At 41.0% G+C, this 24878-nt stretch overlaps 1 protein-coding gene across 2 annotated transcripts in view; it reads left to right on the forward strand.

Moving 5' to 3' along the window:
• The window catches only part of LOC101167706 (guanine nucleotide-binding protein G(o) subunit alpha), a 103832-nt gene that overhangs the window by 17859 nt on the left and 61095 nt on the right, over positions 1-24878 (forward strand). For both annotated transcript variants that reach the window (XM_023955984.2, XM_023955985.2), the window contains exon 3: positions 12597-12738. In XM_023955984.2, coding sequence (XP_023811752.1) covers positions 12597-12738 — 142 coding nt within the window. The remainder of the gene's footprint in view (positions 1-12596; positions 12739-24878) is intronic.

The raw sequence follows: 24878 nt of genomic DNA on the forward strand, positions 1-24878 counted from the left end.
AAAAGTCATAAAACATGACATTTTCAACACTACATTCAATGACCAAAAAGTGGCCAGTCTAAAACATCCAGCAAAAGTCCCACTTTATTTACCAGCTGATTTTTTTCATTTTTTGCATTAAAAACATTGAATCTTCTTTCTATTTTAACATCAACAATCAACTCATATTTATTCATTCGTTGCGATGATATTCTCACAGGTCAAAATGAAAATCATGCGTGACATAACATCTTACCCACTCACGCACACAGCAGCTGTTGCATGTGAACATGTGCTCCTCTGCAGAGTTCTGGGAGGAAGTTTATCGATTCTTTCTTTGTTTTTTGTTTGTCTATTACTGTAGAGTAACTCGGCTGAGCTCCTTTATGTGAGCACATGTGCAATGCTCGTTGTTCCCTGCAGAAATCAGTCACAGGGGCCAACACTGTTTTTAATTAACACTTAATCGCAGATAATAGATGAAGAGGAGCAGGAGCTGCAGAAAGAAAAAATAATTAGAGTTGAGAAGCAAGGAGAGATGGAAGTGAACAAGACTACGTAGGAAAGAGACTGACTGGGCTGAAGCAAAGAGGTCTTGGCAGAGAAGAGGGGCAGATAGAGATAACAGGTGACAGAGACGCAGAGAGATGATGGCGGACAGATTTAATGAGGTCTCCCTAGATGTAATGCTGGAGCTGTAATTGTTCTGCTTGCATGTGTGTGCATCAGCTGGGAGCTGAAGCGGATTCTCAGCAGCAGCAGCAGCAGCAGCAGCAGCAGCAGCAGCAGAGCCCATAGAGACAAAGGAAATGTAAAAGAAGATCAATGACATTCAAAATGAAAGGTCCCGAATAAACATACAATACAATTATCTGTCATTTTGGCGTTTTGGATGAAGCATATGTAGAAACGGATGATGGATGAAAAAACGACCATAGGTTGGATGAGAACAAATGTCTACTGAGGTGAGGCAATTGAGCAAAAAACAAGGCTGGACCTGGTTTCAATACCATCACAATATATTTCTGACAAAACAAGTTAGAAAAAAATCAGATTAAAACTGGATTTCTGTTTTGGTCTTTATAAAGATGCTCATCCTTCTTAATTTAGGTGAAATCTCACTTGCTAACTATGCTCAAATACTAATGCACCTCACCTTTTGATAGCTATCATCACCATGGTAACCACTGTAATTCTGGGTCTATAGAGCTGCAAGCATTTAAAAAAATATATACTCAGGGTCATGAAATGACTGATCTAAAGACACAGAAAAAAAATGTTTTTCAAAATAAGATTCCCCTGACATGGAGGGCACCATCTTGAGGCAATGTTTGATCTAAACAAAGAGCTATTTTTTTCTGCCCGTGAACTTTTTCAGACCGATCCAGTGGGACCGCACCCACAAGGCAGTGCCACGGAAAAGTTTAGCCCGTCTAAACCATTTTCCCTTTGCCACCAGGATGGTGGTCCAGAACACAGAGCTGAACAAAAGTAGAGTTTTAACTTACTTAAAGTAACAGCTGATAATTACATGTGTGCAGACCGTGGTGTCGTTCAGTCCTGGTCCTTGCTTTATTCAGGAGGGAAACGGGTAAAACATGCAGGACTGAGAAACTCTGATTTAGTTTTCTGTTGAGTTTGACAGCTGTGGGTGCTAATTTCCCAGTGGATTCCATTATACTGCTGTAGAGGGAAAAAGGAAGACTGGGAAGATCTGAATGAGGAAGAGGGATGTACTTCAGAGAGATGAAGATGTCAGTGAGCAGGGCTTGAGGAGAACCCAAATGCAAGATGACAAGCCAGAAAAAAGATGGACGACAACTAGACATGTCAACTCAATAAGTTCTTTAGTGATGCTGACAATTTCCGTATCGCATGATAATCATACATTGAAGAACAGCAGCTGCAAAATAGCTTTTAAACGAGCTGAGTCATCAGGACAAAGACAGAACTTGGTGCAACGTTTCTCCACAACAGCTCATGAAAGGGGCTTAAAGACAAAAAACGCTGGCTAACATATTAGCTGCTCTTTCCTGTACATTTCCTTTTCATGATCAAATAAGTATTTTACTTCGCTTCTGAATTGTAAATGGGTAGAAATGCAATTTCACTCAAACAAGTCTAAATTATCTTGCATTTAATTGATCATGGCCAGGGTTTAACATTTAATGTTTTTTTCCTTCAGATTCTGCAATATAATCATGTAATTGTATTCATTTGGCAATGTATGGAAGTAAAAAACTGTGTTTTACAGTGACAACAGTAAACAGCTACAACATGCAATAAATTTGAATGTACTGACAGCTCTAAGGACTACCAAAGGTGCTCCATTAACCCTTTAGGGTTACTGCTTTGCACTGATAGATGTCCACTTTTCGTTAGCCAAGTGTTGCACAACGGCGCAAAGTTTCTTTTCTCAGCAACATAATCAGCTGCTTTACATTGATTGGATGACCACTTCACTGCTGTAAAGCGTTGCTTCAGGATTCACTGGAGTTACGCCAATTTCGTAATCAGTTGAAGAGTTACGGTAGTCGAAAGAATGTAAACACTGTAACCAAAGCTCAGGTGTTAAAGGGATAAGCAACTGGCACCCAGAGCTGCAGAAACACGAGGACCTAAATGGTGATGACACCGAGAGTGAAAGGTACTTTCTGTAATTGGATTTGGTGAGGCCTGTTAGTTTTTCACACCTTCATTTGTCTTGCTGTCAAACACCCCACCCTGAAGAGCCCCCAAAGACCCAAGCATTCAGATGTACCAGCTGTTTGTCAGGCTTTGGTGTTTCCTCAAACAGGTTTGGACCTGGACATAAGGAAAAAAAGAATTGCTGCTTGCTGTCTATTTTGCTGGTCAGCGTTTCGACTCTCACACTGTAGTGGACCACACCAGAGTTCACCTGCAATTGAACTATGACTCTTAATGTTTAGTAGAGGCTGTTGTTTGGCTGTTGTATCATTTGGTCCCTTATTATTAGTTTAAAAATCGTTTGTGCCGAAGATTCTAAAAACCAAACAGAAAGAAAGCCAACTGAGTTGCAAATTTCATAGAATTCGTGTCACACACATAAAAGCACTTTGGTTCAGAAACGTTTCCCAGAATTCAGTTCATCATGTGGAACAGATGCATCATGCTGCTTAACGAGCCGTAAAAAAACAATATTCCCTCACCTCATGAGGAAACAGGGATTCCTCCAAAGAATAGAGTTGACCTTGATCCTCAAAAATCTCTGCTTGTTGCTTTAAACTAAATGAGTGTTTGTCTGTTTCACTAAATGATAGTTTCATTATTTCACAACAATGTCAAGGTGGAAACGGACTTCCAAAGAAATGCTGGAAATCATTCATGACACTGAAAGCAGCTGTTTTCTCCAACGGTATCACGGAGGGTTACCAGGGCTGCTGGACTATAAACCTTATTATACCTTTAAGACTCTATAAATGCTGTGCAAAGCAAGTCGAGTTAATGGTTTACCTTAGACTGGTCAGCGTAAAAACAACTTTATAACTGAGCAGCTTTTCTTATTGTGGAAAAATATTAATATTTTGTATGACCAAAGCCCTCACAGCAGGGAAACGAGTTCAACTGTTGCAGCCTGAATTGTTATGTCAATTCAATGTCCTTGACAGAAAGAAGTTTTGATTAAAGTTGGCAGAGGACCCTGCTGGGCTTTAAAGGTTTCAACTTGGTTTTCATTGGGCCCCCTCTCACTTTCCAACAACACATTTGGTGGTGTATGACCTTGTGGTTCTATAATAACCATGGTGCTGCCGTAGAAACCATACAACCACAAGGTCAAAAAAGCCAGAAGGCACTAGTTTCTGATCACATTTGCCTCTCTAAGATGTGCGACCTTTGACTTTTTGTAAAGGGCGTCATTTTACAAGTAAAGTGGAAATGTAAAACCTTATTTATTTGGATCCAACTTTAGTTCATTTTTTATGTGGTGCCCAGATGGAAGTGATATTTTTACAACTGGAAAATATCTTCTGCAGTATGTAGATTCTGATGCTGTTCTGACCAGAGGATTTGAATATATCTCTTGCATTGGTAGCTATTTTAGGATAAAAAACTATTCATCAGACCCAGAGATGTGGAGCCTCACCTGGACAGGGGCCACAATCTGTAATGAAAAATGAGACTTCGCTGCCATTCTTGGACTGGATAAAGTTCCGATCTTCTTTTTTGTGTCTGAAAGCAAAAAATTGAACATGATCCCTTCAGTACTAGCCATGCCATCTGACTGATTCATGTCTTAAGAGGTGGGTGAAATGGTATTGGAAGAAAAATGTGGCAAATGGAGGTCGCAGATGAGTGTTTGCGAGAGTGTGCATGTCCAGGATGCTGCTGCTCGACCTCAAGGTGTGAAGACAAGTGAGCAGCTGATGCTTCCATTCTGCTGTCAGCCTGTTTGGGTTATTTATAGCTTCCTTTCTTCTGATTATCTTCCTCCTGTTTCACGCTCCTCCCCGCTTCTTCATCACAATACACATTTTACGCACACAGATGCACACCCGCCAATCTGGGTTTGGCTGACAGGCGTCTGTCAATGTGCACTTTGTCACGACAAAGAACCCCGTCGATGGAAAGCACAGGGTGAACGCAGCCCAGCGATAAAAAAACCAATCACATGCTTTTGTGTGTGTGTGTTGGGACAAAGAGTGCCAGAGAGCAGGACAGAGATAAAGACCTAATTGCACACAGAGGCTGCTGTGTGGGCTGTGTGTTGTGTGCGTATACATGAGTAGGTGTGGAGATAAAAACACAAGTGTGGAGGATAATGGAGACATGAAGGGAAGGCAGACTGGATGTGTCTGAGATGTTTGTGTTTATTTGTGTATTTGTAATGTCTTCTTCGTTGCTAGCAGAATAAATTGGCCCCTCATCATTTAAACCTCATGTTGGCCAATATAGATAACTTTTAGTATTTATTTTTAACTTATGTTTTCTAGCTCAAATTTGGATTTAGTTTGTAAGAACCTAAATCATAAGGGCTGTTTGTAAATGAGAAATATGAAGTATACTAAAATAGTGATTTTGAAGGCCCAAAGCCCTTTACAGTCCCAATCCCATTCACCCATCCACACACAGTGTGGATGGGTGAATGGGATTGGTGCCAATCTATAACCACCAGGGGCAACGTGGCCTTTGGTGTATCGCCTAAGGACACTTTGACACATGGGTGGGCAAGGCGGGAACTGAACCTTGACCATTCTACCTCTGCACCGTGGCTGCCCACATGTGCTTGACAGAGGTTTTTGGTTAATCTTCAAATTAACTCTGGTCCGATTCACTTTTGTAGATTTAGAAAGTGATTTAGACCACGAAGAGACAGTGGAAGCAAATCAGGTTTTGTGCTGGAAGTGACATACTTTACAATCTGCAGGTTTTTTATTCACAAAAGTTGGAAAATGTTGGAATATAGTCCCTAAAAGCAGTGTAGTAAGGATGTGCAGGTGTTTATTATTAGTGATGGCCAGAGGATTAGTGAAACTAGCAGGTTTTCTTTATGTATTTGTTGATTTGCTCTGAAGCACAGAAGTTCACATTTTAATGTAAGTAATGACTTTTTGTTCTAGCATGACTTTTTAAAGTTATAAAACCGATGTTGTCTATTCTCCGCGATAACGTCGCTGACCTGTGACTATTGAATATGTCATCGAGTGGGAGCAACGTCCAAATTTGAAGACACTTTTCTTCCATAACTAAGTTTGGAGGACTAAATGTTGGGGTAGGGAGAAGCCGTAGGGGTAGGAGAAGAATTCAGATTCAGCCTAAGTAGAAGCTCTACTGCAGGGTGGAAAGCTAGAGTCATCATATGCCTGTCAGCTTTTTAATGTGGTAATGGCCTTGGTTTCTCATAAATAGGATAGTTGTTGTGCCATACTAATTTCCAGTAAGACAGATCTGAACTTCGCAGACCATGACTGAAAAAAAACCTTCAGGGTGGGGAGGTGGCGGATTTGCATTTTCAAAGCTCTAGTGGTTTCCAAGGAGAGCAGGAAGTACTTTAATTTGTGATGAGCACTTTGTGTAAGGTTAAAGCAAGTATTACGTAGTTTTTGGGTTGTATTGTATCAGCTTGACAATGTACAGTTAGATGTAAACTGGCACGACCCCATTCTTTAACTGCCGTTACTCTTCAACTGTTTACACAATTAACGGTAATTCCAACGGATCCCAAAGCTGAGAAAAGCACTGACATGCAACACTTATAGTAGTGATTACGCAATTGACGTAAACCAATTATAACGATGCAAGGCTGCTTTTCTACACACAGAATCTACTGGAATTAGATCAATTGTGCAAACGATTGAAGATTTACAGTATTTCATAGGGCGTTTAATTTGTTGTAGCCGGCAACAGCTCTGTGTTTTTAACTAGCATTAGCAGTTAGCTGTCATCTTTACCTCCCAAGTTACAGCACTGTTAAACCAAACTAAACAAAGATAAAATTAAAACTGGGCTTTTCAAAAAAAATACACATTTATTGTCTGACATTTGTAAATGGAGAGATTATCCACCCAACAGATGTGAACGTAACTAATGTCTGTCTGTTTGCTCACAGAGCTTGGATTAGGTCTGCTTGTGCTAAAAACAGGTTGAAGCAACCCAAAACATTATTTAATTTAAATATAAATGTTGGTTTTCTTTTGTTAGACTGCGATTTAAATACTTGTTAAATAAAACTGCAGGAAAACTGGGTGGATTTTGCTGATGGGTAGTCGAAAGTCACTTGTTAGCCCTGATTCTAAGTCACTGTTTAGGCCTCCAGGCCACACATGGGGCCGAAAAACTATCTTTAGCACCTCCAAGCATGAGCACTTCATGAAACTGTGTGATTGAAACGTCTTTTTTTAGATGGTTTATTTAGTTCCTTCAGCTATCTGTGCGTTTAACACCTGGGGTGGGGCTTCTTCTTCTTCCTTTTCGTCGATGTCGAAGTGGTGCAAATCTTTGTGATTTGAGCCAGAAATGAAAACGGTTTGCTTTACTAGCATCCTTGCAATGGTGGATATAGATTAACAAAATGTCAGGAGGGTAGCATTGGTTTATCTTTTTTTGAAAAGACAAAACCAAAAAACACAGACGTCGTCAGGTTTTGCGTCGCGTCTAGGTTCACCAGATAAACCAAATCCGTACATCGTTACCAAATCAGAGTCCCCAACTGGTCAAAGGTCGACCTGGTTTAGCTGGTAATGCCTGTTTAATTGCCACACGTTTTGCATGTAGAATCTGAAAACAAATTTGCATAGCCACGTGTGAACGTGGAAGCCGGAAAACTGTGTTTACACTCCTTTACATCGACCTTTCATTGGAAGTGGTTGCTTGAACGGGCATTACCCAGGGCGTTGTGAACGTAGCTTCAGAGCTCCAAGTGTAAGATCAACCCATACATGTGTCCTTTGAACAAAATCTGTAGGGGCATCTCAATGTGAAGGAGTTACAGCAGCCAATCAAGGGTCAGAATCTACAGTCTGATGTATTGTCACACATGTTGTGTACCTCTGCTTCCTGTTACTTGAACCTTGTTCCCTTTGTGGTTGTTTAAGTGCTGAGAGCCGTTTATCTGTGGCTGATGTGAAGCAGAGCTTTACTCATCACTCTATGTAGAGTGAAACCACATTTCCAGCAGCTAAATGTTACAAGTAACAGCTCTGTGATTGATCGCCGTCTTCCAAATGCCGCTTCACCCAGCACCTGCTGAAATGCAGCCGGGTAACGATATCAAGGAATAATGCGGCGCAGAAAATGAGCATATGCTCGCTCGTCTCTCAGTCCATCTGTCTGACTCGGTGTGAAACTAAACTATGTTTCAGGTCAGTGTGCAGATTGTGCCAAAGCGACATGAAACCACACACACACACACAGAATGGAGTGGGTAATGAGAAAAGGTCCTGGAGTATGAAAGCCCACATCAGCACTCCAGCCTGCCACAAACACACAAATCAGCAACTCCTCTGTTAACTTTTGCTGCCGGGCCCTTTTTCCATCTTTCCCTCCTGCTTCTGCGCTAATAAGGAGGCTCAGTCAGCTGTGTAATGTTGGGTTCAACAGAAGATCAGGTGGAAGAGTTCACTTTACCTCTAATGAAAAAAACTAGCCCAGAAATAAGGCTCCCTCTCAATTTACCACATTTACACACAGAAAACTCATTACAGATTTTTAGAACCCCAGTTTGGTTTCCTTTCTTTTACTGATCTTCAATCAACAGGAAAAGAGACAAACTTTAAAAAAAAGAAAAGAAAAAAAAGAGATAACTCACAGCTCCAGACCAGCCACCGGCCACCCACCCTCCAACCCCCCCTCTGGCTCACTCTGAATCAGGTTAGGATGGAGTTAAGGAAAACAAAAGCCAGGAAGGCAACAGGCCCTGACAATATCAACTCCAGGTTCCTCAGGGAGTGTGCAGACCAGCTCTGTGAGGTGGTGCTGTTCATATTTAAAATGAGCCTAAGACTGGAGAAGGTACCAGTCCTCAGGAAGACTTCCTGCCTGGCTCCGGTTCCAAAAGTACCTCGTCCTAAGGAACCGAACCACTTCAGACCTGTCGCCTTAACCTCCCACCTGATGAAGGCTATGGAGAGGATCATCCTCAGCCACCTCCGCACCCAGGTGAGCTCAGCACTGGACCTGCTGCAGTTTGCATATCGACCTGGCATCGGGGTGGATGACGCCATCATCTACCTGCAGCATCGGGCCCTGTCTCACCTGGAGGCCCCTGGGAGCACTGTGAGAGTCATGTTTTTTGATTTCTCCAGTGCTTTCAACACCATCCAGCCATCCCTGCTGAGGAGGAAGCTGGAGGTTGCAGGTGTGGACCAACATCTCACTGCCTGGACCATTAACTACCTCACAGACAGACCACAGTTTGTGAGGCTGTGTGTCTGATGTGGTGGTCTGCAGCACAGGGGCACCTCAAGGGACTGTGCTCTCTCCATTCCTGTTCACCCTGTACACATCGGACTTCACCTACGACTCCCACCACTGTCACCTGCAGAAGTTCTTAGATGACAGCACCATTGTGGGCTGTGTATCGGGGGGGATGAGCAGGAGTACAGGGGGGTCATCTCTGACTTTGTGGGCTGGTGTGAAAATAATCACCTGCTGCTTAACACCAGCAAGACAAAGGAGCTGGTCCTGGATTTCAGGAGGTCCTCACCCCAAAACTCACCGGTGAACATCCAGGGTTCAGACATTGAGGTCGTGGACACATTTAAATACCTGGGTGTTCACCTGAACAACAGACTGGACTGGTCCAACAACACGGATGCTCTGTACAGGAGGGGCCAGAGTCGCCTTCACCTGCTGAGGAGACTGAGGTCCTTTGGCGTGTGCAGACAGCCGCCAAAGACCTTTTACGACACTGTGGTGGCCTCAGTGGTCCTTTATGGAGTTGTGTGCTGGGCGGGGGCAGTTCAGGCAGAGACGTGAAGAGGCTCAACAAGTTGGTTAGGAAGGCCGGCTCTGTCCTGGGCTGCACACTAGAGTCCATTGAGGAGGTGGCGGACAGGAGGCTAATGAATGGGTTGGCTGAGCTAACATCCATCATGGATAACCCCTCCAACCCCCTGCACCAAACTGTAGAGGCGCTGACCAGCTCCTTCCGCACAAGACTGTTGCACCCACAGTGCAAGAAGGAGCTACTGCAGGTCCTTCCTCCCCACAGCCATCAGACTGTACAACACCGTGTCAAAGTGACACTCCACATTTCTTCATTCACTTATTTATTTATTTACAAACTGTTGCAGTTGTTGTTGTTTTTTTGTTCTTTAACGGTTGTTTTTGCTGTGTATTTTTACTTATTTATTTTTGTTTAAATTCATTTTATCACTTTATCCTCTGTGAATGCATCTTTTTTGCTGTTTGTATTTGTGGATGTCTTTTCTTTGCTGCCCAAGACAAGAAAATTTCCCCTTTGTGAGATAAGTTTATCTATTCTATTCTATTTTATTCTATTCTAACTGCCCTTAAGGGTAGAAACAGGCGACCTTGGGGCAAACCTGTATGTGGCTTTCAGTTGTTCCACACAAAAATCAAACCTACGTGAGCCTGTAGAGCAAAAATGTTTGTGCAATTTTTTTCTACTGCCGTTCTGCTAGCACCAAGTGGAATGCTTATACAACATGCAAGGATTAAGTAAGGATGAAGTAGATAAGATGAAGGCATGTTGTATGTTTTTTTCCCCTTCTCCAATCTTGCGCCCTCATAAGGAGCCTGTAAGTGCCATTCAGGTAACAAGTGTGCGCTCCTTGCGTGCAGCCAGACTGTTAGAAATGAGGAAATTAGATATTCAGTTTGTAGTTGTGTGGGTATCCTATGGGCGTCCTGGAAGCACTTTTGTATCACTTGGATGCCCCGTGTTGGCAGCAACTGCAGGCTTTGTAATTAGAAAATAAATTGCATCAAATCACAGTTACATTGCAAAGGCAATCAAGTGTGTATCCACAGTGGATCAGCAGTAGAGGAGTCCAGGTCATGTGTTTAAGGAGGGAAGTAATTGAATCTCGAAGTTTGCCATTCATTTTAATTTTCTGTATTTTTATTTAAAAAATGCAACCACGTTTAAGCTGAAATTTGATGTGGTTTTGTTTTTGGAGCCATGAGCTCACAGTCAGGCTGCATGTCATAAGAGTGACATGAAGGTGTTTCACCCATCATCACAGTTGGAAACCCGCCGGTTGGACTCCACAGGCATTAAAATAATCACAGAGAGAATTAGGCCCTGACTTTGATCTTCTTCATTCACCAGGCCTCACCCTCATCAGTTCATGTGTGGGTCATGTTGTCTGTCTGGGTTGTCTCCCAGTGTTCCCCAAACTTCAATGTGATTTCATCAGGCAGTCCCGTGCCTTTGCTCTCAGCGCTGCCGCCGCTGGTGTTTTGGTCTGTCTGTCTGTCTGTCTGTCTGTCTGTCTGTCTGTCTGTCTTCTGTTTGACCGTCTGTCAGCGTGCCCGTTTGCACAACTGTCTGTCTGTCTGTCCAAGTGTCCTTGTGTTTTCTGCAGTCAAAGGCAGCCTGGCATTTGAAACGGTCTCCTTGTGTCCAAATGTCAGCGCCGCCCACTGGTTATGAGCCGCTCCTTTTTGGGTTTTTGGGTTGTTCGTGATCGTCTGTGTTTTAGTATATTCACCCTTAAAAAAAACAAAAAAAAACCTAAACAAGCTGCTGCAACTTCTTCCAGAACGCCATCAACACTTCCATTGTGTCCGTAGAATGGTATTTAAGGGATTACTATGTACATATTCCTATAATCTGAATATTAAGAGAAACAAAAATATTGAGAGGTTTTTGCAGCAAACTTGGAAAGTTTTTTTTACACAGAAGATCCAGTTAGGAAACAAAAGAAGAGCCTTTGATCTCAATGAAAAAAAGAAATCTGCATTTAACAGACAGAAACCAGGAGTCTCTACTCCCAGTATGTTCTTCCTGCAAACCATAGTAATAATGCATAATATAATGAAACAAGGATGCTGCTAGTTGCCTGTGACAAACCAGTTTGTGAAAATATTTTCACAAGATAAAACATTTTTAATACTAAATATTGTAAACAGATTCATGACCTGAAAACGGTCGGGGACTACTGATCTAGACGGTTTCATACTTTCATGTTTTCTAAACTTTTCTGTTTTTTAGTGTTTAGATTTTGTATGTCATGTTAGAAAGGTTGCAGAAAAAACAACAATGTTGTTGTCCATCAATTTAAGGCATTTATCTTCAAAGGAAACAACAGTTTTCTGCTGTAGGATTGCTTTATTATTATTATTATAAATTTTAGATGTGTTAAATACAAATGGAACTCCTTCTAACTGCTGTTAAGAAGAAGCTGTCCAGGTTTTTAGTTTCCCGTTGGATTTACTTCAGTTTAACTGTTCCTTAGCTCATCATTGTAAAGAGCTTCATTATCTTGCTGAATTTTTTGTTTATTTGCTTGTTCCAGCTAAACGTAAAGATACCCATTCTAACCAGAACCAAACAATATTTGGTTAGCCAAAGAAATTTTTGAAAAAAAGAGCCAGATACTTATAGCATCCATGCTAATGGCACCTTCTTGTTTAGCACTCAGGTCAGTGTGGATGCCTGTGGTCATTCATTACATTTACTGCTTTTGTGAGATCCCGCCTGGACGACAGTAGCTTCTGCTCTTGACCTTCGAGTCTCTCCTCGCCATGGCACTACTTCAGAGCCCTTCCACACCCTCCCATACCCTGTTCCTCCTCACTCCAACCGTCGCTTCATCAACATTGAAGCGAATTCGAGCTTTCAGTCGATCGGGCTCTCAGCTAGCAAATGCAATTCCAGCAGAAATGTGCTCAGTCTACTCCATATGCACGTTCCGAGCTCGTTTAAAAACCCATCGTCTTCCACAGATCTGAAGAAATTGCTGTGAAAGGCCAGTTCATTTACGCTTTTCCCCATCCGTCTGCTGCTCCTTCATTGTTTGTTCATTTGTTTGCGTTCCGCTTTCCTGCAAGAGCATCTTAAGTGTGTTTGAAGGTCGCCTGTAAATGAAGTGCGTTATTACTGTCAAGAATATTGCCATTATTCTTGTTCCGTGTCCCCCCCACGTCTGTGCTCCCATTCCCTGTCTGACTGAGTCTCTCTGTGCGCGCAGGATCATCCACGAGGACGGCTTCTCTGGTGACGACGTAAAGCAGTACAAGCCCGTCGTTTACAGCAACACCATCCAGTCTCTGGCGGCCATTGTGCGCGCCATGGACACGCTGGGCCTGGACTACGGAGACAAAGAGCGCAAGGTCAGAGAAGCTCACAGCAGGGAAAAACATGCTCATTAATGTGTCATTAACGTTTTCACGTAGACAAGCCTTTGTTTATAAGGATGCTGTTTCTTTTTCCCAATGGAGGCAATGGGAAAAAGAAACAGCATCCGTGTAAATAAAAGCTTGTCTATGTTTTCACGTAGACAAGCTTTTATTTACACGGATGCTGTTTCTTTTTCCCACTGCCTCCCTTTTTTTTTCCTTTTCTGTATGATGGTGTTGAACCACTCACTCAAACTTTTCTGAAACTTTCCCAGGGTTTGACTGTGAGGACAGTCCGGCTACAACCTTTTGGGATTCTTAGCATTTTCTAGCATTGCTTGGCTTTTTTCTGTTGTTTAAGACATCGTACTTTATCCTGTCAACATAATTCAGTTTAGCAGTATTTGTGTCATTCAGCATTTTTTGCATCGTTCTGTATCATTCAGCTGGACTTTTGCAGTTTTCCACTTTTTTTTAGGCTAAATCCCCTTTAAAATTGATCATTTTGGTTTATAGTTTTATTTTTTTTAATTTAATTTCAGCTTTCTTATTTTCTGATTTTTTTCTTCTGCTTCTTTAAATAGTGACACTTTTCTAGGGTGTTTCTCCTTCTGGGTCAGGCCGGGGGGTGATTACAGGCTGTTCCGTGCTGGCCTCGCCTTGATTAATAACCCCGCTCTTCTTCAGAAGCTTTTATTTTGAAAGGCCATGGTTATACTGATGAGTCCGAAGTGACCAAGCCAATTATCATCAAATCCAACTGTTGCTTGTTGTTTTAACCATACAATGCTTTCTCAGAATGGGGTTTATTTGTGGGTTCTTGCAATGATTAGTTCAAAAAGTTAATAAAAAAGGCTGACAGAGTTCTCTATTGCGGAGAAAGTTTAATTATCAGTTAGAGGAAATGTGATACAGCAGCACTTGGAGAGCAGCGAGTGAGCTTCAGCACCTGTTAGTGCACATTCTGGCGCTTTTAAATGGCCGTGCATGTAAATCCTCAGCTGGAAGATTACCTTTTTTATATTATTATACACATGAATAACTGGGTCTCTTTTTGCCCAACTCCCGTCTCCATTCGAGCACCGTTGTGTAACATTTCTCCATGCCAATCTAAGTTAGTCCTGCTCTAAGTCCTCTGAATCACAAAGCACAAACGTTCAACATGTGACACACTAATTGGGGATTAGGAGTCTGATCCCAAGAACAACATCAGTTTCTGCTGGGAAAGAATTATGGCAGTGAAGTTGATCAAAAGGAAGTAGCCTAAAGATCGGACAAGAACACCAATTGTACGTCAAAATTACTGAAAAGTGAAATGATCCGTCCATACAGCAAGTCCATTTACTTAACAAGAAGTCCTATAATTAAATGTCAAGATTTAGAAACTTAGAGTTCCACACAAGCACTCACAAAGAATAAAAACGCTAAATAAAAAAGTTAAATGTTAGAATTAGAAGTCTTTTTTGCTACTTTTTATTGTGCTTAATTGTAGTTCACAGAAATCCTACATTTTTTGCTAAATTGCCCTTTTCTTCTTTATTGTAACGCACAAACAAAAAAAGCAACAAAAGCAATAATTGAAGGTAAACATCAAGGAGTGTTTGACGTAAAGAAATTAGACAAAATTAATAAAAAAGTAAAATTGTCGGCCATTTGCATCTGTGTGAAGAGCAGCCATCTTGATGAAGTTATGTTGTGTAACTTGAATTATTTATTGGCATAAAAAAGTCAAAGACATGGTTGAAGTCAAGCTGAATGCAGCAGCTGATCATTATTAGAAACAATTGACAGTTTTCTGTATTTCTAACTAAAGGTTTACAGATTTAAAACCCTTAAAAGTGAGAGAGGACACCGTTTTGCTTTTATGGTGGACTTTATCTCACATTCTTTTTATGTTGCTGCTAATTGGAAATTGTACCAACATTTGCCAAGTTTTTTATCTTCTAAAGTCACTCTTGGGATCCTGCAATCTTTCTTGTCCTTGCTCCTTATGGTTGAGAAATGAGTAAAATGAGATGATTGCTAACAATAAGGTTGGTGTTCATGATGGCAGACGGTGATAGGAAGAGGTCAGAACGAGCCGAAAAAATGTCAAACTTCTAAAGCTGTGTAAATTAAAAGACAGGAAATGAGGAGGGGGGGGCAGGACGCAGACAATTCAAAAGCGAAAGGAGAGAATGTGACAAACGAGGGACGCGGTGAGCTGCGTTTGAACCACGCTGATGACACCCCGCCCACCCAGCCCAATCTGTTTCCCGGCCTTCGCCTGTTGCTGTGGCAACCCGGTGTTTCGCCTTGCTCTCAACACATTCCTCAAGCGTGTGTCCAAGGGTGCTGTGACACACACGTTGACACACATGCACGCTGCGTGCTCGCGCAGTGAGCGCGGGCTGGAAATAGCCTGTCGGGTCACCGCTGTGTGGATCCTGCTGCAGCTTTCACTCGAGCATCAACACAATCCCCAGCAGAGACCAAACTGTTTCAGAGACTTCATCTAAGGGTGTGTCTTATACCAAAAAAAAATAAAATTTGGTTCAAAATTGGACCTTTTTTTGTTTTTTTTAACTGAAATGTAGAAATTCTTGTATTTTGGTCATTGTCTGTATTGGGCATACAAAACCCAAATAAAGGCAAATAAAAAATGTTTTAGAATGAATTAGGTCTTGTGCACACAGGAGCCGATGCAGCGTCACGTGACACTCATCACAAACACCACACCATGACCCCCTGAGCTTGAAAACAAAATAAAAAAACAGCTGAATGAAAGAATGAACGTTCACCTGAAGCTACGAGTACTCATGACGAAGTATTTACAAGCCATTCTCTGTGGGAGGGGCAGAGTTACTGGCTGCAGCATCTCCTGATTGTTCGGTAGAGAAAAAATATCACAGTCTCCATTATTTCAATTAAAAGTTTCTAGTTGTTTTCACTACCTGAGATGGACCTGTACACTTGTTAAAGTAGCAACAACATTTCTTAGTTTAAGATTTTAACTGAGATGCAGGTAGGAAGATGAGGACTAAGTGGTGAAGATGTTGAAAATAAGTAATGGTTATAAAATAAAACTATAAATGCTGATTAGATTAAGAGAATGAAAATAAAAAATTATCCTGCAGCAACTTGCAATGAAAAGTAAATACTGGTTGAAATGCGTTTTTATATTAGAAATAATGAGAAAGATTCCTTTTGCAGACGATTTTAGTTTTTCTACAAACCTTAAACCCAAATAAATACTTTCAAGTCCAGCAAATTGTATTTAAACATGTTACTTTAAGAGAGAGAATCCAGACCTCAGTGGAAGAAAGTTATTGGGCTTAGTGGTGTGTAGTCTGGCTCCTTTAGCCTGCTTTAACGACTACAGTCTAATGTTACATTGAGGCAAAAATATTTGTTTCCAACTAATCAACAGCAGTGACCTTGTTATTCCTGCTCAGAATAAACTCAACGTCGCCCACCTAATTAGAGCATTTGGTCCAAAAAAGTACAGTGAGATAAAAGAAGAAAAGACTTTTCTAGTTTGTTTCCGTCTGTTGGAGCTGCTGTTGTTGGTGATAATAAACTGAGCATCTTCAGCTTGTATCCACAACATAAAAATAGTTTCTGGGAAAAGCCTCCAATGGCAGACATTCCACAATTTTGCATGATGGCGTTCCAGTGTTGCTCTTTTTTCAGCTTCATTTAGTTCACAGTTTTATCTTGAGCTGCGCATGCCGGCTTACCTTTCCATTTCATGTTTTCCTGTTTAATCTAAAGGCAGATGTGACCTTAGAGGCAGTTTTCCCGCAGAGCTTCTTCCTTTTGTTCCGTTTCTGAAAGCACCAGTGGATCTTAAGAGTCCGCCCGGAGCGAGCTTGCTCCGCTGATGGACCGACCCGCTCTCTGCTCCATTCTCTGAGCAAGAAGTGCTTCAGTGGATTCACACAAAACTGGTGGCTTTACATTATGTTTATGCGTGCATTTAATCCTCAGCTGGACATTCAGCAAAAGTCAAACGTGCTTCTTTATGTACTTCACAGAAAGGCATCAAAGCTGAAACCGAACAGTTTAGTTTTTTTTTTTCTCTAGAAGTGGGGCTCTCATCACAGTTTCAGTTTCTAACAAGAGACCAGGGGTGGAAATGAAAGCTGCAGCTGCGACACTTCTATTGACGTCAGGAAAACACTCAGGGTCTCGATAGGCTCTTGAAGGCAGAGAGGGTGGAAGATTAGAAGAAGATGGAGTGAAAGAAGGGATGAGATGAAGGGGGAGCGGGCAGACAGGTCGGTGCCTGCTGTTGTGGAAACGGGCCCGTTGCTCTCATGGGTTAATGTGTGTGTGTGTGTATTCTTGGGGGGGTTTGATGCAACGCCCTGGTGAAGACAAAGCTCCCTCTGCTAATTAAGGAGGAGAACAAGCCAGCCTGCGAGCACCTGAGTGTAGCTCGAAGAAGAGGAGGGGGACGGTGCTGAAAAGTGGAGAGCGTGAATTAGCATCAGCACTGTTTTAGTGCTTGGCTTCTGTCCAATCCCATACATCCTTGACGGCTCCTTTCTACCAACAGTAGACTGAGTTGATCAGTGGTTGAGTTGTGATACTGACATGCCAGTCACTTCATAGACCCTAAGTTAGAGATTCATGATTGCTTCTTGTGAACAGTTGATGGTATCACTCAAAGCTTGTTGACTTAACTTCCAACTTTTCAATCTATTTAAGGCTTAGTCACCACTGCCCTTACAGGAGGATACGGGCTGCCTGCGAGCAAAGAATGGTAACCCGTACGGGGCACGCACGAGCAGGAAATATCTGGGTCAAAGACTATTCATTGAGCCTGAAGTGCCAAAATGTCAGTGCACATTTTTTCTACGGGCGTTTTGGGTCATGGCGAACAACAGTTAAGGGAAAATAAGAGGTGAGATGCTGGCGCCTCGTACAGATTTCTCAGTGGTTCAGCTACCCTCAGATTCTGTGCACTGTGCAAGGGGCCAGTTAGTGCTTTCCAAATGATAAGTGTGCGCTCCTTGCATGCAGCCTGGCTGTTTAGAAATGAGGAAAGTAGACAATCAGAATGTAGATTGTGTGGACATCCTACAGGCACATGTGTTTCACCTGCACACATCTTACTTACTAAGAATTCGGGGCACCGTATGCCAGCAACACTCGTATGTTATAATTGTATGCAACTTCTATTAGCGTTGCAAATACTTCACACTTACCACTCCCACAAAAATCATACATCCCATTTTCATGACGTCCCTTAAGGTGACCAGACAAGCCTCTGTGGAACTGCAACACATACCTGATCTCTCCTCTCTACGACCCTCTGGACAAACCAGAAACCTATGGTGCCCGCACGGGTCCACCTACTGTACCGGTGCATGAGTCAAAGACTTTAGGAAACATTTGGTGGGTTCAGACCATCAGGGGACTGTACAAGAATTGCTGCTTCCAGGAACAGAACACAGTTGAAAACAGCTTTTAGTTTCCTATTTATCTGTGAAAACAATAAATATAAGTGTGAAAATAACACAATGTTCTTAAACTGTTGACAGTGTTCAACAGTGGAATCCCTGAAGAGACACATGAAACTCAAGAATCCCAGTTAGTTCAAATAAAAAAATCTTTGTTTAGATTAGTCAACTCAAATTCCATTCAGTTCTGTTTTATTGTACTGAAAAAGTAGAAGTTATTATAACATTATCTTAAGCATGAGGGAGGAATAATATTGTCTTTGAAATTTGTCGAAGTTACAGTGACATCAGAGAAGGTTTGAATATATTTGATTTGATTTGATTTATTTCAAGCATTGTAGTCAAAGCAATAAAGAATTTACACATAATTATCAAAATCATTACAGAAATGTTGAAATGCATATATTAAAAATACAGAAAATAAAACAAAACAAAAAAGTCACTTTAATCACTTTTCCATTTTAAATTCAGTGATCATTGACTAAAGTCTCAAGTACAGCTTGATTTATTGCTTGAAATGGATCGGGAAGAAGCAAACTTATATAATCCCACCCCTACTGAGTTAATTCATATTATAGTTTTACAGTTTTTTTAATGCGGTTCTGATCCGATAGATTCTTTTCATGTAACAAAATCCAGTGCGTAGTAATGATTGATTATCTTCAGAAAACAGTCGTTCATGATTTCAGTAAACAGTAACCGTTATGTAATAATCATTGATTATCATTAGAACACATTATCACAAAAAACCAGTAATTATTGCTACACATGGCATATCAAGTAAAGAAAATCAATAGCTCATTAATTGTAATTCAAACATTTCAGTAATCATTATTGCACATTAATATTTAAAACTCATTGATTGTAATTAAAAGAGCTTTGATTATTTCACCATTATCAAGGTCACACATGTATTTGGAATTATTCTAACACCTATTGATCCTTAACTCCTCTTATTGTCATGTCCTGAAATCAGAGTTTCTTTATACATTTTCTTCAATATTTGGATACATTGTTTGATTTCATTACTTAACCCGTTCCAAAGTTTAGTGCCACACACTGACACACAGAAACTTTTCTTTGTGGTTCTTATCAGTTTGATCTTGAAGTTCCTACATCCCCTCAGTTTGTAGCCTCCTTCATTTACTAAGAACTGTTTTTGGATGTTGAATGGTAATGATTTCCCACTGACTCTGTACAAAAGTTGCACAGTGTAAAAATCCACAAGGTCATACAGTTTGAAAAGTCTAGATTGATAAAGTAAATTGTTTATATGATCAAGATATCCGGCTTCATGTACAATTCTGACGGCTCGTTTTTGAAGAAGAGAGGATGTAGTGAGCTCTTGTAATTATTCCCCCAAATGTCTATACAGTTGGTGAAATATGGTAATATTAAGGAGAGGTACAATAAATATTTGTTGTATTCTAATATATGTTTAGATTTATTTATGATTGAAATACTTTTTGAGACTGTAGTTTGTACTGTATGTGTCTGATGTGAGGCTTCCAATTTAGTTTGTCATCACTAACAACCCCTAAGAATTTGATTTCTGTAACACTTTCAATTAGGACATTATTTATTTCAATTGAGAGCTATATTTGAGAGCAGTTCTTTGAATGAACTGTGCACCGTGATACAAGGAGAATATAGAATAGAAACCAGCACAGGGATCAATGAGGGGATGGGACATCTGAGCATTGCTGACTGAACCGCACCGGCCGGGTGCACATCTGATCATCCCCTCCAGCCAAGTTCAGAAGGTCAGCATGCGGACAGGGCGCTCCTGCACATGCTCAGATGTTTGAAGCTTCCTCTGTGCGTTTATGAGGGCGTGTTTGAAGTGCACGCCGTCCTGCAGCGCCGAACCGCCTTTGATGTTGTTGTTTTTTTGCTTTACCTCTTTGTGTAAAAGTCTTTCTCATTTTTGACAGCATCCAACTCCTTCCTCACTCATTGTTCTGTCAGAACCACTTCAGTCAAAACTCCAATGATGCTTTTTTTTAGCTTTTCGTTTTTTTTTTTGAGGTACCTTTTAAAAATGTTTAAAAATCAAATCCTGCATAACTGTCTTTTTTGGAGGCTTTAAGCTTTGACACAATTATTAAAGTTTTAACATTGTACTTTAATCTTACCTTATTTTTCACAACTTTTCTTAATTCCTCTGAAAGTGTTGATGGATTTCCGATATCCAGACAGATGGTCTTCACTTTCATTTTCTTCATTCATGAAATGTACTTTTTTAGTTATCATTTAGCTACTTACGGTTAAAACTGTGAGCGTTCCTTATTGCATCATTCAGCTTTTCAACTGCTGCTCGTTATTCTTTTCTGCTGGATGCAATTCTCAATGCAACACATGCTGGGATTGCTTGTGTTGTTTTTAACTGCATGAGGTATTCTTTTGGTATTATGTGTTCTTATTTTCAAATTTGTGTTCTTAGGACTTATTTTTGTTTTAATCAGCTTTTTTTCAGCTGTTTTGCGTATATTTCAGAAAAATTAGTTTCTAACATGTTGGTAGAGGATTAATAATTTAGCCTTTTGTGTCTTTGTATGTTATTCTTTCTAGCTTTCTTTACAGTTTTTTAATATAATTCAGATTCTTTAATAGCTGTTTTACACAAAAATGTACCATATTTGGACTTAAATTCAATCATTTTAGAAAGGTGAAACCTTCCTTTAATGCTGTCTGTTCATACTTTTATTTTAATTTCTCCATTTATTTTTCTCACGAACCAGTTCTTGTCCTCTTTGACTTTCTATTGATGTTTCAGCTCTTCTCTCGCTTTAATCTCATTCTCTCCATCTCCTCACATCTGTCAGATCAATAATCTGAGGTCTCGATAAGACATCCGAGTGGCGAGAACAATCCATTAATGAGAAATCTTGGTTTCAGATGATACCAGCTCCTGTGTGTGGCTGCAGATAAATATAGTAGAGCAGAGAGAGAGTAGATCAGTAAAGTGAGAGTGTTGGAGCGTTTCCTAGCAACAGGAAGGATCTCATACCTGAAGTTTGCTTTTTATCATCTTTGTATTGGTCAGGTTCAGATTCTGATAATGGCTTTCCTGCATACTCCCTTCCTTCTCCTCATTCTCAAAGGAACGCCGTTTAGTCTCTTTCACTGATCTCCTCACTACTCCATGAAACAAGCTGGAAATCTTTGACTGAGATGTGAAATGAAGATGGAGATCAGAGGAAATCTCATAGCTTGACACCATCGCCCCTTCAAGTGAGGACACTTATCTTACATTTTCAGATAAAGAAATAAAAAAATCAAAAAAAAAAAAAAAACGATGGAATATCATAATGCATTAACAATAAAAAAAATCAAAATCTATTAGAGTTGTTTAATTGTTTAATTGCGCATTTAGATAAACCTATTCTTTGCCTTTCATAGCAGTTTCTGAGCCTGCAGGAAAAAGCGGCCATCGATTTTCTTCCCTGTTCAGCTTGATGTTTAGATTGCCATACATCAAACTTGTGTGTTTGACAGGCAGTAAAATAAATGTAATTGCAAAAATACATAATTCTAATATCAAATCTCTGGTTTGATCCTCGCCTGCCCGCCCATTTGTCCGAGTTTTCTTTGGCAAGACACGGAGCCCCACATGGCTCATGGTGGTTGTAGGTTGGCGCCAGTGTTCAGCAGCGGAGCCGCCATCAGTGTGTGGATGTGTGTGTGCATTGTTAGTGGAAGTTTGACTGTAAAGTGCTTAATACAATCTGATACACCATTGGCCAAAACCAGAATAAATATTAATAAATACACCTAAAAAACTTTACTTGACCACAATACAGCAAATGCTGATAACATCCACCATTGCACAATTCTAGCAGAAAGTTGAGTTAGCATTGAGATCTGCTTGTGAAGCTGCATCTTCTTTCACCCCCAAAGGTTGTGATTGAGAAAAGAATGAAGGGGCTTTGCAGTGATTGCTGCTGCGGTCAGGACCGAAGGTGAAAGTGAGTTCAGTCTGCACTCATTTCTCTGCTTCACAGCCGTGCTGTGTGTGAGCGCGTTCACGTGCACCAACGAACCAACCAATGGCGCATTTTAAATAGCAAAGCCCGTCAAAGTGGTCACACAGACTCAAAGTCGGGCCTGAAGAAGAGGCAGCACAAACTTACACCGACTCACAACGACGCCTCCACGAATCACTGAATGCTTTCCCAAAAGCACACCTTACCCCCCACCCCCCAATCGAATTGAATGCCCCATACATTCGATTCAATTCAACTCAATTTTATTTAGTTATACAGCCATATATTACAACACAGTTGTCTCAACGAGCTTTACTAATTGTACAAAACATAAAATCAGTTATCAACTACTATACTACATGTTTGAATCACTTTTTATAAAGCGGCAGTTCACAACCAAGGCTGTCTCCAAGCACTTTAAAAATAGAAAGAAAACTTCAAACAGAGCCTTAGTTACAAATATGATCATCTCACGCAATCTAGATTATAGTAATCCAGTTTATTCCACATTATTCCATATTGGCCAGATTGTTGTAATTATAAAGTGACAGCTTTTCTAAATGACCAACATCGAAGTGATTTAGGTGTAAAGCAAAGGGCGATAGTGGAGAGAAAAGATCCTTTCACAAGAAGATTAGGAAGAATCCTCCAGCAGGACCAGACTCTGGAAGGCCACCTTCCGATCTGACCCAACTGGGTCTGAGAGGACAAAAAAGAGAAAATTCATAGAAAGAAACATAACATCTGTTCTGATGAGCAGGAAGGATAGTAACTGCAGCTACGAGAGAGGAGGAACCGATCAATAAACAAAAAAAACCCTGTTATAAGACAAAAAAATAGGAGCTATTACAGCGGCAAGAAACCGATAAGCAGCTGAAGATGAGGAACAAATAGAATCAAATCTTCATTATCTAGAGCTGTTAGACAATTCGGTCACATCTGGAGGAAGCCTTAAGGCCAAGAGAACTAAAGATTAGACTTCAAAATGCACCAGAAACCTTTTGTTTTCTAGACAACAAAAGTTTTAAAAGAGAAAACATTTTAGAAAAAAAATCCACTTATATATTTATTTATATTTTTTTTATTTTCTTCTCAGGGGCCATAAAAAGCTGGAAAGGCATAAAGGCATTAACCTTGAGGAACTCACTATAAGAAAAAAAGAAAAACAGAACAAAGACATTATTCCTTGAGGCTGTCATAAAGAGCCAAAACCAATCCAAAGCTGCATGTTTACCCAAAAAAAAAAACTTCTGCCTGCAGGGCATTTGCATAGTAAAGCCCTGAGGAAATATTTTGAGGATTTAGCACAAAGGAACGGCTTTATTTGAAAAAATAACATTAGAAACTGGAAGAAAAAACCAAAAGCAGCTGGATGTCTCAGTTGGTCCCAGGGGCACAATGAGCTTTACCTACTGTGGGTCCTAGGGCAAGACCCTCTGCGCCACTGCCTAACTATGTAGCTACAAGGGGGCCCAAGTCTGGGTTTCCCTGTGCCGGTCCCTAGCCCGGATAAAATACAGGGGAAAAAATCCCTGCCGAGCCACCTGTGCAAATCACTAGCTGATTAGCTTTTCAGTCCCTCTTATGTATTGTGCGAATCAGGGGTTTCTTAGTGACCAATGCTAATGTTTGCCACACCCCCATCATCAAGGATGGATGACCTTATTTCCTCATCAGTGTCTGCTAAATCTATTGATGTTTGAAGTAAATGTGCGTTATTATAGTTTTTTCTTTATCGTTAATCCTAATTGGGGGCTGTGGTGCAGTGGTCTGTGCGCTGGTTTGAGTCCAGGTCTAGTCTCCGTTTGTTAGCATCAGAAAGGGAATCTGGTGTAAAAACTCTAAAATTTGGAAATATCTGCACATGCCCAGCCTGAAATGGTTTTGCGGCATCATGCAAAAATAACAACAGACTGGGTGCACATTTCATTACTGGGTCAGCAGTTCTTGAAATGCAATTGTTGAGGTCCAGCACTGAATAAGCATCAGGCTGCAATGAAGAGAAAATGATGGTAGACGCTGGCTTGTGATCAGCCAGTCATGAACTCTTTCTAACAGGAGAGCCTCCTCAGGAGATGTGAGCAAATGACCTGAGGGATGCGGTTCTCAGGTGCTGCAAGACCCAAAACGTACTCGGGACTCCCCCGGGAGGGGACGGAGGGAACAAAGGAGAGAAACATGAATTATTTTTCCTCACGTGGAAAGAAAGATGAAGAGATGGAGGGCTAAGGGAAAGAAAAAAAAAGAGGGGAGAAGAGGGAGCCAAGGCGACGTCTTCAGGGATCAGCTCAGTGATTCTCTTCTCTGCAGATAAAGATCTGTGTGTTTGCAGGAACAGATCAGGTTAACAAAATGCACTGACGTGCAGTCATCACATTTTCTCTCCTCTGCAAAACAAACAGCTTTAACTTGTGTTGTGACGCGCAGAACGGCGGCAGTCTAAGGTTCTACGGTGGATGGGGATGTTTGCAAACATGCGCAGGATACAGCAACCCAATCTGATCAAGCAGCCGTCAGCACAGACCCATGCTGAACTGCAAAAAGAGCACATTTTTCACACCAGTGAGTGTTCTGTCTTTTTAGATTTTCATTTTTTTATTGGTGCTATCATCAATCAACCTGTAGTTCATTCTGCAAAGATGCAGTTCATTGCAAAAGCTGCAGCTCTGCTGGGTTTGTTTGGGCTTTTAGAGATTTGATG

The sequence above is a fragment of the Oryzias latipes genome, chromosome 6 (assembly GCF_053564925.1).
Source record: "Oryzias latipes strain Hd-rR chromosome 6, Olatipes_Hd-rR_3.1".
NCBI lineage: Eukaryota > Metazoa > Chordata > Actinopteri > Beloniformes > Adrianichthyidae > Oryzias > Oryzias latipes.